Genomic DNA, 15,689 nt, shown 5'->3' on the forward strand with positions numbered 1-15,689 from the left:
AATTAAAAAAGATATATATTTTTTATTAAAAAATATCTTTTGGTATCAGTTTAATGATACGGAAACAAGCCCTATATGACCGATTGTTAAAATTCATCACAAATTAAAATTTATTCTATTGAAGGTTCTCAAAATTCCTTAACGTTAAAACTATTAATATTAAATTATTAAAAAAGAAATATTTAAATATGGAAGCATACCTGAATTTATAAGTATAATAGAAAAAAAAATTGGTTTTTTTGATATTTTTCAACTAAAGTCATCTGTATTCTTAATAGGGTTGAATCATAACTCTGATCTTTAATGAAAAAAGAGTTACGGACGTGACTTTGGTATGTTGGAGATTAAAACTCTAAAATCACTATTTATATTTAAGTGTGACACCCATTAAACCTAAAATTTAAATAAAATAATATTTTTTATTTTATTCTAAATCAAAAAGTAATAATGACTTATTCAATTAAGCATTTACGACAATAAATGAGATCACTCTTATATATGTCATATAATATGAAATAGTTTAATTTGTGAGTATAATTAATGTATGTATTGCCCATAAATAGATTAAAAAATACCAATTTTCTAACAATCTCCTACTTGAGCTATACATATATATTTTCCTAAGATAATTACATCTGAATATTATTTCCATGATTACTTTAACAATTTGGTCCGTCTTATACATTAGTTATAGAATTACCGTTGCTTTTATCATATTAGTGTCGCGACGAAACTATGATGATTACCATACTAATATACTCTACGACATAGATCAAATTTGGATGAGAAAATTCAGAAATTACATGCGAAAGTGATCTCATGCATGCCTATTTTCAACTGGTTCAACTTTAATAAATTTTTGGAAATCACGAGTCAAAATAAAAATAAAACTGAATATTATATTTCTGCAGAAATATCTATCTTTGTAAATTTGTCTAAACTATATGAACATCCAAATGCACATTTTCACTGAAATAATATATTATAAAATGATATGAGACCCATATAAATAGTATTTACGTGAAAGATTTTGGGTATTTGTTTCTTACTAATCAAATATGCATGCATTTATGGAGTTTGTGCTAACTTGTTCAAACACTCTGAACTCTCTTGTTTAACAAAAATTTAAAATATTAGACTACTTAATAAATTGTCATAAAATAACTCAAGTGATCTTTTAAATTTATTTTCGTAATTTATGACAAGTATTTGTAGTCACAAAAATAGATGCCTTCAAAAGTTTATATTCAAGTGTTTTAGTAAAAAGAGTAATAAGTGTCTTCTCAACACCTTTATATAATAGTGGACCCATCATAAATATCTAGCATAACATTAATATTTAGTCTTTGGATAAAAATATTAATTTGCAAGCGATATTTTAATATATTAATCAAACATCGATAATAAATCCTGTCAAACTATAAGTCTATCTTTGGACAAACTTATTGTTCACATAGAGTCAAATAAGTATCACATATTTATTACCACAAATATTCTCAACAAAATTCTATCAAATAATAAGTCTATCTTTGGATCGACTCATTGTTAACATGAAAACTTGATAATAATACCTATTTATTACCGCATATATTTTCTATCAATTGGCCAAACATCAATATTTTTTTGGGCCGACTAGTGGTTGCATAATTAAATAGACAATAAATATAAGGTTCAATATTTATTATTTGGCCAAATAATAAACTTTTTTTAAGCCGATTATTATATGCATGAGTAATAAACATTGATTTAAGTTTAACTAGTTACCCAAACATATATTTACCATCAATATATGTATGCAATTTAGCTAATATAGATATTTTTTTGGGCTACCACTATTCGCATAAATTATATATCATTGTATTTTTAATATTCCAAAATAAATCAGTTTTTATAAAAGAGCTACTTTAGTAGCAAAAAAAAAAAAATAAAACACAATATATAATAATCCCATAATATTGTAAATTCTTATTAATCAATTGTTAATTTCTTTATTTAACATAAAAATTGAATCCACAACAAAAAAATTTAAATAACAAAAAAATTACAATAATTTTTCTTATATAACAAAATAAATCATGAAATAATATTCATGCTATTATCTTCAATAAATAAATAAATAATTATAACTTTTCGTAAATTAAACCCAAACAAAAAAAAAGAATAAATAAAATTCTGTTTGTCCAAATAATATTCACCATAAAAATTTCTAACCAAATAAATATGGGTAACATCAAGTTAATGTTCATACCATATCATATATCTTTATCTAGAATAAATATTCATGTCATGTACATAATATAAACAAAAGGTGAAATCTTTATAGAAAAGTATAGGTAGATAATAAAAATATTAAATAATATGAATAATAAATATATTAGATGTTCAATTTACTAAGTGTGTAAATGATTATTCTAATATTTAGATTTAGATGAGTATTTTGGAGTGTAGTGTACTAGTGTGTTTTATTTGAATTGAGTCAATTTTAAAACATATTGTTTATATTGTTCAAGAAAACCATTGATTACCTAGCATAACTCAATTCTTATTATTATTCTTCAGTATATGTTAGTTGAATAAATTTTGTTAATTATGAATCGAATCTCCCTTTTTTTTCTTTTCTTTCTTATTATTATTTTTTGACGATTCAAACATAGATAGCTCTGATACTACCTGTTAGACATTCTTAGAGTTGCTTAACTCCAAAATCATTCATGTTAAATCATTAACAAAGAAATACTTGAATATGAAAGCGTACCTCAATTCATAAGCATGGCAGAAAAAGTTTAATTTTTCGATCTTTCTCAACCAAAGCCTTCTATATACCTAATAGGGTTGAATCACAACTTCTTTAATAGAAAAAGAGTTATGGAGGTGACTTTGGATATTAGGACCAAAACCCAAAAGTCACTATTTATATTTGAATGCGACATCCTTTTAGTATCGCTTATTTTATTCTCATTCAATTCCAAATAAAAAAATAATAATGACTTATTTAATTCAACATTTATGACAACAATGAGACTATCATTATATAAGTCACAGTGGAGCGTGAATACACACTCTAACTATGTGAAACGATTTTTGCGTTTCATTCCTTCTCCTTCTCCTTCTCCTTCTCCTTCTTATTCGTGTTTCTCCTCCTTCTTCTTTGGGTTCTTTCTTCTTCTTCGCATATTTCCTTCTCATCATCATTCTTTTATTGTTGTCACGGTATTTTTTCTTTTTCTCATCTTCTTTCTAGTAATTTTGCATCATTATATGTTTTTTTGTTTGATTTTTTTGTTTTTATTATTGTTAAGAGAGTAAATGAGAAGGTAAAATAAGAAGAAAAATTAAAAAAAAAAGAAAAAAAGAAGGAGGATGAGTTTTGAATTATCAGTAAGTAATTTTGGTGCATTCTGGATTTAAATAAAATGAACTTTTGGTTTGTGCTTGTTTGAATTGAGTTTGTTTGTATGTCATCATCATTAAATAATGTTGGTGCATTCTAGATTTAAATAAAGTACACTTTTGGTCTGAACTTGTTTTGAATTAAATTTGTTTGTTTGTCATCATCATTAAGTAATTGTGATGCATTCTGGAGTTAAATAAGGTGTACTTGTAGTTTGAACTTGTTTTAAACTGAATTTGTTTGTGTGTCATCATCGTTAAGGAATTTCGATGCATTCTTGATTTAAACTATTATACATATAAAAAGAAGACAACGATGATGACAACAACGATAATGAAAGAGAAAAAAGAAAAAAGGCATCCCAATCTTTAGGACAAACTGGCACAAAAAACACTGAAAACTTATAAGCACGATACCAAAAATAATTTTATATTACACCAAATTGTGTTTCAAAATGCACCGAAACTATCATTAAACGTAACATAAATAGATTCATTGAAAAAACAATTCAAAACTCCAACATTCTATTCAAATTCAAACCTTCAACCATGAACACTAATTTTTACAAAGAAAAATAAAATTATTCAACTCGTAGACAAGACAACTACACCAGCATCAACTACTAACGTACTACGTTATCGAGATTCGAAAACCCTCCTCCACTTGATTCATTTGGAAACAATAATCCAATTCGCCCTAACTCAACTGACAGTATGAAGTTGTATCATTCATTATCTTCAAAAATGAAATACCTGTTCAAATCTGATTTCACAACTTGATTTAAAAAAATTGATCCAAATTTTCAAATCAGATCAAAGAGCATTGATCGTGAATGAAGAGAATATAGAGAACGAAGATAACATAGAGAAGAAAGAGAACACAGAGAATAAAAAGAACATAGAGAACCCAGAAAACGTAAAAAACACAGAAAAAATTTGAAAAAAAAGGAATCCGCATAAAAAAAAGCAGTATATATAGTCGCGTGTTAAGTTAAAAGATTGTTAGAAATAGTAGAGTGTGGAGATGAATTAGATTATAACAACTTGATTTAAATGATTTGGATGTAGAATTTTATTATAATATAAAATAATTTAATTTATTATTATAATTAATATATATATTATCATAAATAGATTAAAATATAATCATTTCCTAACATATTCAACAGTATAAATTAACAAGATTTACACTTAGATTTTTGCATTGATTAAAAAGATTAAAAGAAAAAGGAAAAAAAAAAGAGTAGTTGTATATATTAAGTGAAAAGGTAGTTTAATTTAATTTGTTATAGGGGAAACTTCATCCTTTTGTGGGAAGGAAAGAGCAATTGGAACGTGTGATTAAGATAATTTGTAGATTAACGAAGAACAACCCTTGTCTTGTTGGAGAACCTGGAGTTGGCAAAACAGCAATCATAGAGGGCCTTGCTCACAGGATTTTGAGTGGCTCTGTTCCTCAAAAACTCAGAGGAAAGAAGGTCATACTCATGCTTTTTACACCTAACAAATTTTAATTTTGACAAAATAGATTTTAACATTTGTTTTTGACAGAATAAATTCCTAAATATCAGTTAAAATTTGGCAAAATGACCTAAACTCTAGAGAGATGGGATAATGATTAGCCTATTTTGTCAAACAGAAATTGATATTAGAGGTTCATTATGTAAAAAACAAATATTAAATCTATTTTATCATAACCAAAATTTTTTAAATGTCAAAATAACTATTTACCCTTAATTAGTGCTTTCAATGACTTAAGAAAAAGAGAATTCAACTTAGCATATTTTTCATGAGCAGGTAATCAAATTGGACGTTGCTAATTTTTTGTATGTTATACAAAGTCAAGGAGATTTTGAGAATATCATTAAGCGTATAATTAAGGAAGTTGGGCAAAGTGGGGATGTGCTACTTTTTGTGAAAGAGGTTCAAAACATTTTTGAAACATCATCTTCGGCCCAAAATTTTGCATACCATTTGGGACATGCCCTTGAAAGAGGTGTTATTCAGGTACTCTTCTATTTTCCCTCATATCCCTGCTATTTTGGTATTTCACTCAAACTTTATTTGATCATTTATTTTAAGAATTTAATTTTGATATTCTATCGATATCTAATTACATATCATCAGCAAAAATATTTTTTTTTATTGACCGTGTAAATTGTCATGCAAAATGACAAAATGATTAAACGATTGCGTAAGATATTAGTTCATCAAAATTAAATTCTTGTTTTAAATAGGATTTCATTTTGCTCTCATTAAACATCATTTAATAAAGTTTAACTTGTATGTATATAGTGCATTTTTGCTACAACAATGAATGAGCATAGGAAGCACATAGAGAATGATGCAACGATGAATAGACTATTTCAACAAATTAAAGTGTTTGAGCCATCTGTTGAGGAAACCATACAAATTCTAAAAGGTCTTCGTGGAATATATGAGTTTATTATTATTATTATTATTATTATTATTATTATTATTATTAGAATTAGAGTAAACACCAAAATTAGTCACAACGAATTTTAGATAAGATATTTTGGTTTTCAATAAATTTTTATCTTTTAAAAATTCTAAAAAATTATTCATTTTATATAAATTAGTCCTTTCGTCACTTTTAATTAAATTTTTAATACAAATATTAGATAAATAAATCTCTAAAATTTTTATCATTATAATTTAAATTAGTCACTTCTAAAAAAAAAGAGAGATCAATATGTCAATAATTTTATTTGTACTTTTAGACACTTAATGACCACGTGTACACGTGTATATTTAATGGCTATTATTTATGTAAACACTAATGATCACATGTATGAGTTAACATTCCACATTAATTAGTAGTTACTGTTAATAATTAACGGAGAACAACAATATTATTTATCAGAAATAAACGTTGCAAACTATTTTATAAATTTTAAATTCACTAAAGTGTCTTATTTTAAAAATTCCGTGCACTGATTTGAGTTTATAATTGTTACAACAATATATGTCAGTGATCGGTTTCTTCCGGACAAGGCAATTGACTTGATTGATGAAGCTGGATCTCATGTCCAACTTTGTCACGCAAAGGTAAATTAAAATGCATGTTGGTACTAAATAAATAAATACATATATAATTCCTAGCTATATGCATTGCTATTAAGTTGGGAATTAATTAAGTTGAATCCTTTGAACAAAAACAGGAAAAGAATAGGCAAAAAGTAGTGACAAAATATGACATCCAACATGTAGTGTCATGTTGGACTGGAGTCCCATTGAAGGAAGTATCAATGGAGGAAGGAGAAAATCTTCTCAACTTGGAACACACTCTTCACAAATATGTTGTTGGTCAGAATGAAGCAATAAACTCCGTTTGCCGCGCCATTCGCCGCGCCAGAGTTGGCCTTAGAAACTCGAAAAGGCCCATAGCCAGCTTCATCTTCACTGGCCCTTCTGGTGTTGGTAAGACTGAAATAGCAAAAGCACTTGCTGCTCATTGTTTTGGCTCTCAAGATGCCTTGCTTAGGTTTGATATGAGTAAGTATTTCAATTTCATTTCATTCATGTATACATGCCTCTTATATTCTACCTTAAACCTTGTGTCATTTACTGATTTACCAACTACTAAAAATATATTTGGTTTGCGTTTTTGTTTGTTGTTTGGTGTAATTATTCTGTTAATTTTTATTATTTTATTAAATTTTTAATGAGGTCTTTACAATTTAAAAAGTTTATAATAGATTTTTATATTAGATAAAAATTTGTAATTAAATTCTTATTAGTTGTTATTTGGAAAAAAACAATAATCTTAAAATATTGCTTTTAAAATATTCTATAATTCAACCCATGTTAAACATAAAAAAGAATATTTAAAAAATTATTCTTTTGGTTAAAAAAGACTTAATTAAAAGTTAGAATATAATATAGAGATTTTCAATTATAAATTTTTTAACTATAAAAACCTATTTAAAATTTTGATAAAATTGTAAGAATTAATAGAATAATTAAATATTTTAGATTTTATTTTCAATGTTTTTTGTTTGGTGACTCACATAAAATTGTTTTTATGTAAAGATATAAAGTTAAAAATCGTTAATTAACTAAGTTGATATGTTTGACTAGATTATTATCTAAATGTTCTTTACTATTATTTTCGCATAAAGACGAGTTCACTTGAGTAGCCACCTTCCTGTTTTTAAGCTTGTGAAAAAAAATATTTTTTTTTCATAAAATCTTAAAAACATAATATTCTATAAATTGAAATAGAAAATAAAAACTCAGACATATTTTGTAACACAGGTGAATACATAGACAGAGCCACCGCATCGAGATTGATCGGAGCACCCCCGGGCTACATCGGTTTCGACGAAGGTGGGCAACTAACCGAAGCCGTTAGGAACCGGTCGCATGCCGTGGTACTCTTCGACGAAATCGAAAAAGCTCATTCAGATGTTTTCAACTTACTGCTTCAAATTCTTGAAGATGGAAGGCTTACAGATGGAAAGGGTCAAACAGTTGACTTCAAGAGCACACTCATCATAATGACTTGCAACATTGGTAACAACATCATTGTTGAATCTCATAAACAATTGTGTGATTCTACTAATAACAACAATGATGATGATGATGATTCCTTTGAGCATAGAAAGAGCCTAGTGATTGAGGAGGTGAAGCAACATTTTAGACCAGAGTTTCTAAATAGAGTTGATGAGATTATTGTGTTCAAAACATTAACAAGATTTGAAGTTGAACAAATTGCAAATCTGATGCTTGGAGATGTGAGTCAAAGGTTGAAGGGCAATAAAGACATTCACCTTTCTGTGACTTGTAGGTTTAGGGACCGTGTTGTGGAACATGGGTATGACCCTATTTATGGGGCAAGACCCTTAAGGAGGACAATTTCAAGATTGTTGGAGGACACATTGGCAGAGAAGATGTTAATCAAGGAAATAAGAGAAGGAGATTCGGTTGTTGTGGACACTAATATTGAAGGAAATGTTGTTGTCCTTAACCAGAATAGTGCTTTGAGGGAATGTCTAACTTGTATTGATCATTCAAATGGGAACAACAATAATAATAATAATAGTGTTGGTGATGAGAAAAGAGAGAAAATGGTTGGGATCTCATGCAATTTGATGGGCAAGGTGTTTGACTTGTTGGGACATCGAAAAAGTCCATAGCTACTAGCAAACTCTGAGTGTGTTTGGAATCACAGAATGTTATAATGAAGTAATTGAATTGATTCAAATTGACGAAATGGTGAGTTACAAATACAATTTCAATATTTAGAATAAATTATGAAAATTGATTATTGAATTGATTTATCTTTCTCTATCTCTCTACCCCAAACCCTCCCCCTCACCCTCCCTCACATATATATCTTTCTCTATTATCTTTTTGAGGCCAAGAACATCATATATATACTGCAACAGCAATCTATTAGCAAAGTGAACATGTATTTTCAATTTTTCTAGAAGTCGCGTATCACGGTCAATTTGAACAACTTATAAATTAAGTCTGAGAGTGTTTACTGTTAATCATAACTGGTTACTTCATTCAATATAATTATTACATTTTTTATATGCCCCAATTGCATTCTTTAACGAAACTTAACTAGGAAAAAAAAAATTGAGATACTGGATACTAGAGTCTTTATTTTTTCTTTTTTTTTTTGTTTCCCACAGTATCCCATTTTTTCTTTTTTTTTGTTTTCCACAGTATCCCCAACACGACAGGTCAAGAACTAATCCGTCGCAAATCTGAGCTCCGTTTAAGGGTCTGCCGCTGACCAATGGGTTGCTGCATACACAAGGCGGGATTCGAAATTCGAACCCCCGACACTTGCTTAAGCGGACAAGTGAGCTGGCCACTCGACCACTAGAGTCTAATTAACTCACATTTTATAAGCACTTGCTGGTATGGGGAAGATCCAGTAATGTGGATTAGCAGAGTATAAATTAAGAGGACCAAATCCCTTTTCTTTCTCCTTTCAGATTCCCTCGAGTCTCCTTTGGCTTTCTCCGAAAACTGGTTCAAAATGATATAACACGGTGCTTAAAAATATAAGCACAGTAACAATAAACTAAAATTCAGGGACAACGCATCTTTGCACATCTATCAAAAACTGCTTACTAAGCAATATATAAACATTAAAGTCCTCGTAACTATTAGCCTACGACACTAGCCACTTGCGAATCGATAACCGCTCATTTTGTCGGTCGATCCCATGTCGTTTCCAAGGTGATAGTGTTACCATAATAAACCTGCTTTGAGGTCTCATCCCAATATGCCTGGAATGCAAGTAAAAATTTCAATGAGAAAGATCAGAACAATGCACATGATACATATCACTAAAATTAAAATATCAGAAGTCACTAGCCAATACCATGGCTCAAATTGCCTATTGAGACAAAAGATATCGATCCTTTTAGTTTCAAAAGATTGCCATGCATACATAAGTAAAACAAATATACAAGGAGAAAAAGGAGACAAACGCAAGTTAGATCCGTTAAAGCAGAAGAAATATAATACGTGTATTCAGAAATGCTTGATCCAGTCTCCTCATATGATATTTCACCCTCAAAGTGCATGCTTACAAGGTGCAAGTGTTAGGGACTTGGGTATTATGGGGTGCCCAAAGTCGCACATTGGATGGGATGGAGAGTGGTTCTTCCCCCTTAATAGCTAGCTTTTAGGGTGTAGTTTCCCACACTTTCCTTAGGTACTTAACACAGCCAACAGAAGATAGCAGATAGGAGATGAGACGCTAAGTACACACCTGCCAATTAGATGGTAGACCCTTGGAGAGTTCAGTCATATCAGGCTGCTGTTGGCGGGGCTCAACTGCGTCGTGCGGCGCCTCAAGAGATTCACGTGCTTTTTGTGCCCTTTTGCGCTTGACCCGCTCCCGCCTACATTGCAGAATTGCATTATTGTATGTTTAGAAAGTTGCACAAGTCATGGATAAGAAATTGGAGGGTTTTGGAGTTACATACCAATCACCACCAAGAGGTTGAAAGTTAGCATTATCTTTGGCCTCTCCACTAGCAATTTGCTTTGCATGCCACTCCTAAAACCAAAGGAATTAGAGGAACAAAAGATTGAATGATGCAAATCTCATAAAAGGATAAGTTCCATGTGCAAACCTCTATTTCCCTTTGGCGCTTCCTTTCGAACACCTCATACACACTTTCAGGCTCTTCCTCTTCTTCAAGCAACTCCTCTTTAGCCGCCTTCCACTAATATTTACAATGTACATATAAATAATACAGAAAATTCAATGCAATATAAATTGAAATGAGTTTAAAATAGAACTGGAAAACCGATGGCATTTAAGCACCACACGCAACACACACACAGTAGCAAAAGTAGCTCTACCTTGTTCACCAAACTTGAAACCTTTTTATTAGACTTTAAGGAAGATCCAACTGCAACTGCCCGCTTTTTACGCACTACTGAAGAAAAGATTGAGTCTGGTAAAGAAATAGGAATCATGCAATGCAGGACAGCTTAATATATTGTAGCCTCACATAGTCATGAAATTTTTTTAACAATGACAATTACAAAATCAGGTGTATTAACAAATAAAACGAGTAGGATTTAAGATCACATACTGACATGAGATGTATAGTCATATAGACTCATTCAAAATTCCATAATAAATGGATGCCATAACACAGTGAAAGGAATGCTAGGGAACATAGCATTATACTAAAATATACCCATCACAAGGAGGGCTGGAGGGGGGATGAAGATTCACCCAACATTGCTAAGAAATTGTAACTGGTTGTGATTACCTCTGATAAGCATAATAGCATACGACCATATAGGCTTAGGATTATATCTATATGAACATGACCCTCGATTGCATTAAGGGTAATGAATCAGGCCAGCTCAATCTTAACAACAAAATTTAAAGCAGAATAATCAAGTAGTAAAATGGCAGCATTTGTTCAGAATCTTTACCTTTGGTTTGGGTTTTAGCAACTGCCGATGAGGCAGCACTTACTGCAGCAGCTTCAGCAATAGTTGATGGCAATGAAGCACTCTCATCAACCGAAACAGTTGCAGGTGCTGCCATGCTAGATGAGGTCGATGGAACATCACCAGATGCCCTGTCTACCCCACCAACACAAGAATCACTAGAATTGTTAACAGGTATGTTAGTTGATCCAGCTCCTGGAAAATTCAGAAAACCAGAGTCAACAAAAAAAAAAGGTTGTAACTTGTACAAGTAGATTCATGTTACAAATAGAAACATACCCTCTTGAAGCTCATAATAAGAAACTGGGTCAGATGGATTGACCACAACTTGAGGATTTTCACTATACAAGTTTGGAACTGCACTATAGTAGAGCTGTCCAGGTGGCATAGCAATTTGTCCATATATATTACTTGTTGGGACTTCAGGAGCTGTCTGTCCATAATACTCGGAGCCAGCAACAGGTGTGTAAGAAAGTGACTGCCCTGTCTGTCCATAAGATAAACTATATTGTGTGTAAGAAAGAGGCTGCCCTGTCTCGGCGTAAGATGGGAGAGCATGATATGGAGGTGGTTGTGGATCACCAGGTGGAGGAGGGGGTGCCTGTTCATCATCAGGTGGCAGCGGAGGAGGAGGGGCCTGCTCATTATCAGGCGGTGGTGGAGGGATCCACTCATCGTCTGGAGGTGGGGGGACAACAAACTGATGTTCTGGCAACAAAGAATGGCTGTCGCCTAGTGGATTCAACTGAACCTCATGCTCTGTTTGTCCAAGATCCTTTGCAACTGATGCATCTGCATCAGTTACATTGCCTGAGGAATTCATATCTTCAACTTCCATGTCCACATCCATGTCATCATCATCTTCAAAATTATACCCATGTCCAAGAGTTGATTGCTCAGGATTTGTATTTGTTTGAACTTCTGTATGAACATCTATACCAGTTTCCAAATGATTATCAGAAACATTAGATGAAGAAAAATGCTGAGAATTTGTAGGAATTTCATCATAGGTATCTTTCAAAACTACAGGTGAAGCATCAGCCTGAGGTCCATTCGAAACTTCAGAAGTAAGAGTGCTGTCTTTGTTGTTATTGTTATATAATTCAGAATCATGTCCCAAGCCATTCTGCTGCTCACCCACTGCTTCAGAGTCAGGGACATCTTTATCCTCAGCTTCAACTTCTGCTGATTCCGCAGTTTGGAAATTGTTTATCACACTTTCAAGTAGTTTTATCTGATTGTCAGAATGCACCCAGAATGGAAGCAAAGATGCTCCATATGAAGCAAGGGACCTAATATCAGAAAGTCTAATCTCAATCTCTAACATATACTTTGACAAGGTATCCTGATCTTGCAAATTGCCCTTTGACCTGTAAAATATGTCGACAGTAATTAAATTTGGGAAGAAACAATGATTAAAGATTACAAAAACTTAACCAAACAACTAAAACAAAAAAAATGCTGCAGAAAAGCTAAAGCTATATACTTACTCTTTTAGTGACTTCATCCTCCCTAATAAAATCTCACACTGTTTTTCAAGATGAGAAGGCAAATCAATTTGTGACTGCTGCTCTTCAGCACTGTAATTTGGAACATATGAAGGATCACCTCCATAAGGAAAACTCATACTACCATTATTCCCAATCAATTCCCTTCCATGAGTTACATTTGTATGTTCACCACTACATCCATTCATTTGGGATCCATGCCCATACAACTCATTATGAGAAGTCACTATGGTTTCTGCTGAACTATCAAGTGTGAAAGTAGCTGAAGTGTCCTGCATCACAGAAGAGGGAAAACTGGAATTATCGATACCAACAGCACCGCCGACTGTTTTATCATCAACAGAAGGAAGCATTGAATCGCTCGATAACTGAGCTGCTTGCGCCAAAACCTGGGGCACTTCCCATGAAGTTTCCCCAGTTTCAACATTCCAATAATAATAGCGTTGGCTTTCCTCATGCATCACCATCTTCCATCCAAAATTAATATCAGTACCAAGTTGTTCATCAAAGCTTCTTGAAGCGGACATTTGGTCATTGGAAACCATTTCCTTTGGAAAATTACCAGCAGCACCATTACTTGCATTTTCTTTGCTGCCTTCAGGATCAATTGAACTAGAATTTTCCATTCTAATCTGCTGTCCATCATTCTGAGATACATGATCAACAGAGACACTGATGTTGTCTTTGGATCTTTCCTCAATAGAATCCTTAGCCTGATAAATATAAAGAACCTCTGTATAAGTAGTAACCAAAATACATAGCATATTTACTATATATTATGTACCCTACAAATATATTCCGGACTATGTTCTCTAAGTCCGAGAGGAGTTACTATACATCAACTTCTGGAAGTAAGAAGCCACCCATCAAAAAGTCATTACCATATAAATTATTATATTACATCATAAAATAAGGGCTTCAAAGCAAAGGACCGTAGAAAATTAAAGGCCGATAGCAAAATAATTTCACAACTATGCTATAATTAACGATAGGAGTATAAATGGTTAGAGCGAATGAACTCTGATTACATCCTGCTTTATTCCAAATCTATACATATACAATCAAAGCGCAGATAGAAAAGATGGGTTGAAAAGAAGGGTTGTGTTACACCATGATTACCAACATAAACTTCATGAGTCTAAATCACATGGATAAAAAACACGATAGTGATGTCACTGGAGACTTTTCGATTCATTTAGCTAACCCAACCTAATAGGCCATGGTATTAGCAAAATCAACATTTTGGATGAGAGTAGTCAATAGGTAGCAGATTACCTCCTCATTAGACACTGGACTCTGCACCTTAGCATCACCAGGCACTTTACTTGATCCATCATCCATTTCATCATCACTATATTGCCCAAGCAGCAGCAATGGATTCTGTGGTTGACCTGAGACAAAACGCCAGCTTATCAGATACTACAAACACTGGATTATCAATAGTATAGCGATGATAATGAAGACAAGAAAATTTGAAAAAATATGCCAGAAATTTTCAAAAACTATAAAGGCAGTGCTGCAAATGACAATAAATACAAAAATATTCTTCAAGAAGAAAATAAATTAACAAGCAATTATCTTGTACATCTGATTCACCTGTTAGATATGGGAAAATATCAGTCAGTCACTAAGCAAGCAAAGCCAGAAACATTCGAACCGATAAAACTTTTTACCGTCTGAACCTCGAAAATTCCTTGATGCTGACAAAAGGGGGGAACAATTGGGAGTCATTCATATTTCAATGTGGCAGCACCGACCGCATCTGAAATGAATGTTCCCAAGATCACAGCAGCCCTACAGTCTGAGAACAGTTTCTTGGGGCAAACAACATAATATGTCTTGTATAAATAGATCCATATTTCCACCAATTTAATGTTGAGCACTCATGTCGTCTAAATATAGTCCTTTTTGAAGAAAACTGACAGAACCCACCTGAAGAAGAGGGTGAATTGGGTAACCCATCACGATGTTGTGAATCAGTATCCCCTCCAGCATCACCTTGTACATTGGAGCCACCCAACTCTCCTGGAATAGTAACTATTCAGAACACGGTACATAAGAGAAATGCATAAAAATCACTCCGTAATTTGATTCCTTAAGTATTCCCTACCAACCTTAATTTCTTTAAGGTGAAATGGCTGACATAAAAATACAAATAATATACGAGATACATTATATTCATTGTTCAAAATAATAATAATAATAATAATAATAATAATAATAATAATAATAATCTCAAATGTAATGCTTCAAATTGCAAAATATATCTTATGTACACCAGAAGTCGTTTTGATAATCAAGTGTACTGTGCCAAATCATACAGAGACATACATTAACCCTACAACAATGTTCTACAACAAGTATCTAGCAAACCCTAGAATGTAGAAATCACAAATGACATAGGATGAAATACGAGTCATAATAATAATATGCAAATCATTTGATTTGATAAAACAAGTGCACTAAACTTCATCTACAATTTTAAACTTCACACCAAGTTATATCTTATCATAGCATACAAAAAGATATATAAACGAAGCTCATTAACTTCAATTTGAACAAAAATAGCTGTTGATCATTAAACCTCGTATACAATACAATTACAATAATCCATCAAATAACATATATATGTGCGAATTAAAAAATAATATTTTTATAAAATTCAGCAAGAAGAAGATTCATATTTGCAAACATCAGCAGAAACAAAAATCAAGTATAGTCCGTTTGCCAGGTATATGGGAATTGAACAAAACTAGGATTTCTAAAATCGAAGAAATCGGAACAAATAAACTGAAAAGAAATTTAAGCGTGAAGGAGCGAGCGATGGTG

General features: G+C 31.9%; 1 protein-coding gene and 1 pseudogene across 2 annotated transcripts in view; one reads left to right on the top strand and one right to left on the bottom strand.

The window, feature by feature from the left end:
* LOC107472776 (chaperone protein ClpC, chloroplastic-like) overlaps positions 1-8,549 on the top strand; it is a 15,832-nt pseudogene extending 7,283 nt beyond the window's left edge.
* Positions 8,550-9,323: 774 nt separating this feature from the next.
* Positions 9,324-15,689, bottom strand: part of LOC107459753 (uncharacterized) — a gene marked incomplete in the record, with an annotated part of 6,662 nt that continues 296 nt past the window's right edge. Inside the window, 10 exon segments of one of the 2 annotated variants that reach the window (XM_016078125.3) lie at positions 9,324-9,659; positions 10,148-10,280; positions 10,365-10,438; positions 10,515-10,607; positions 10,747-10,820; positions 11,335-11,547; positions 11,632-12,722; positions 12,843-13,573; positions 14,136-14,251; positions 14,793-14,885. In XM_016078125.3, coding sequence (XP_015933611.1) covers positions 9,576-9,659; positions 10,148-10,280; positions 10,365-10,438; positions 10,515-10,607; positions 10,747-10,820; positions 11,335-11,547; positions 11,632-12,722; positions 12,843-13,573; positions 14,136-14,251; positions 14,793-14,885 — 2,702 coding nt within the window. 2 annotated transcript variants of the gene reach the window in all.

This window comes from Arachis duranensis, chromosome 1 (genome assembly GCF_000817695.3).
Source record: "Arachis duranensis cultivar V14167 chromosome 1, aradu.V14167.gnm2.J7QH, whole genome shotgun sequence".
In the NCBI taxonomy this organism is placed as follows: Eukaryota; Viridiplantae; Streptophyta; class Magnoliopsida; order Fabales; family Fabaceae; genus Arachis; species Arachis duranensis.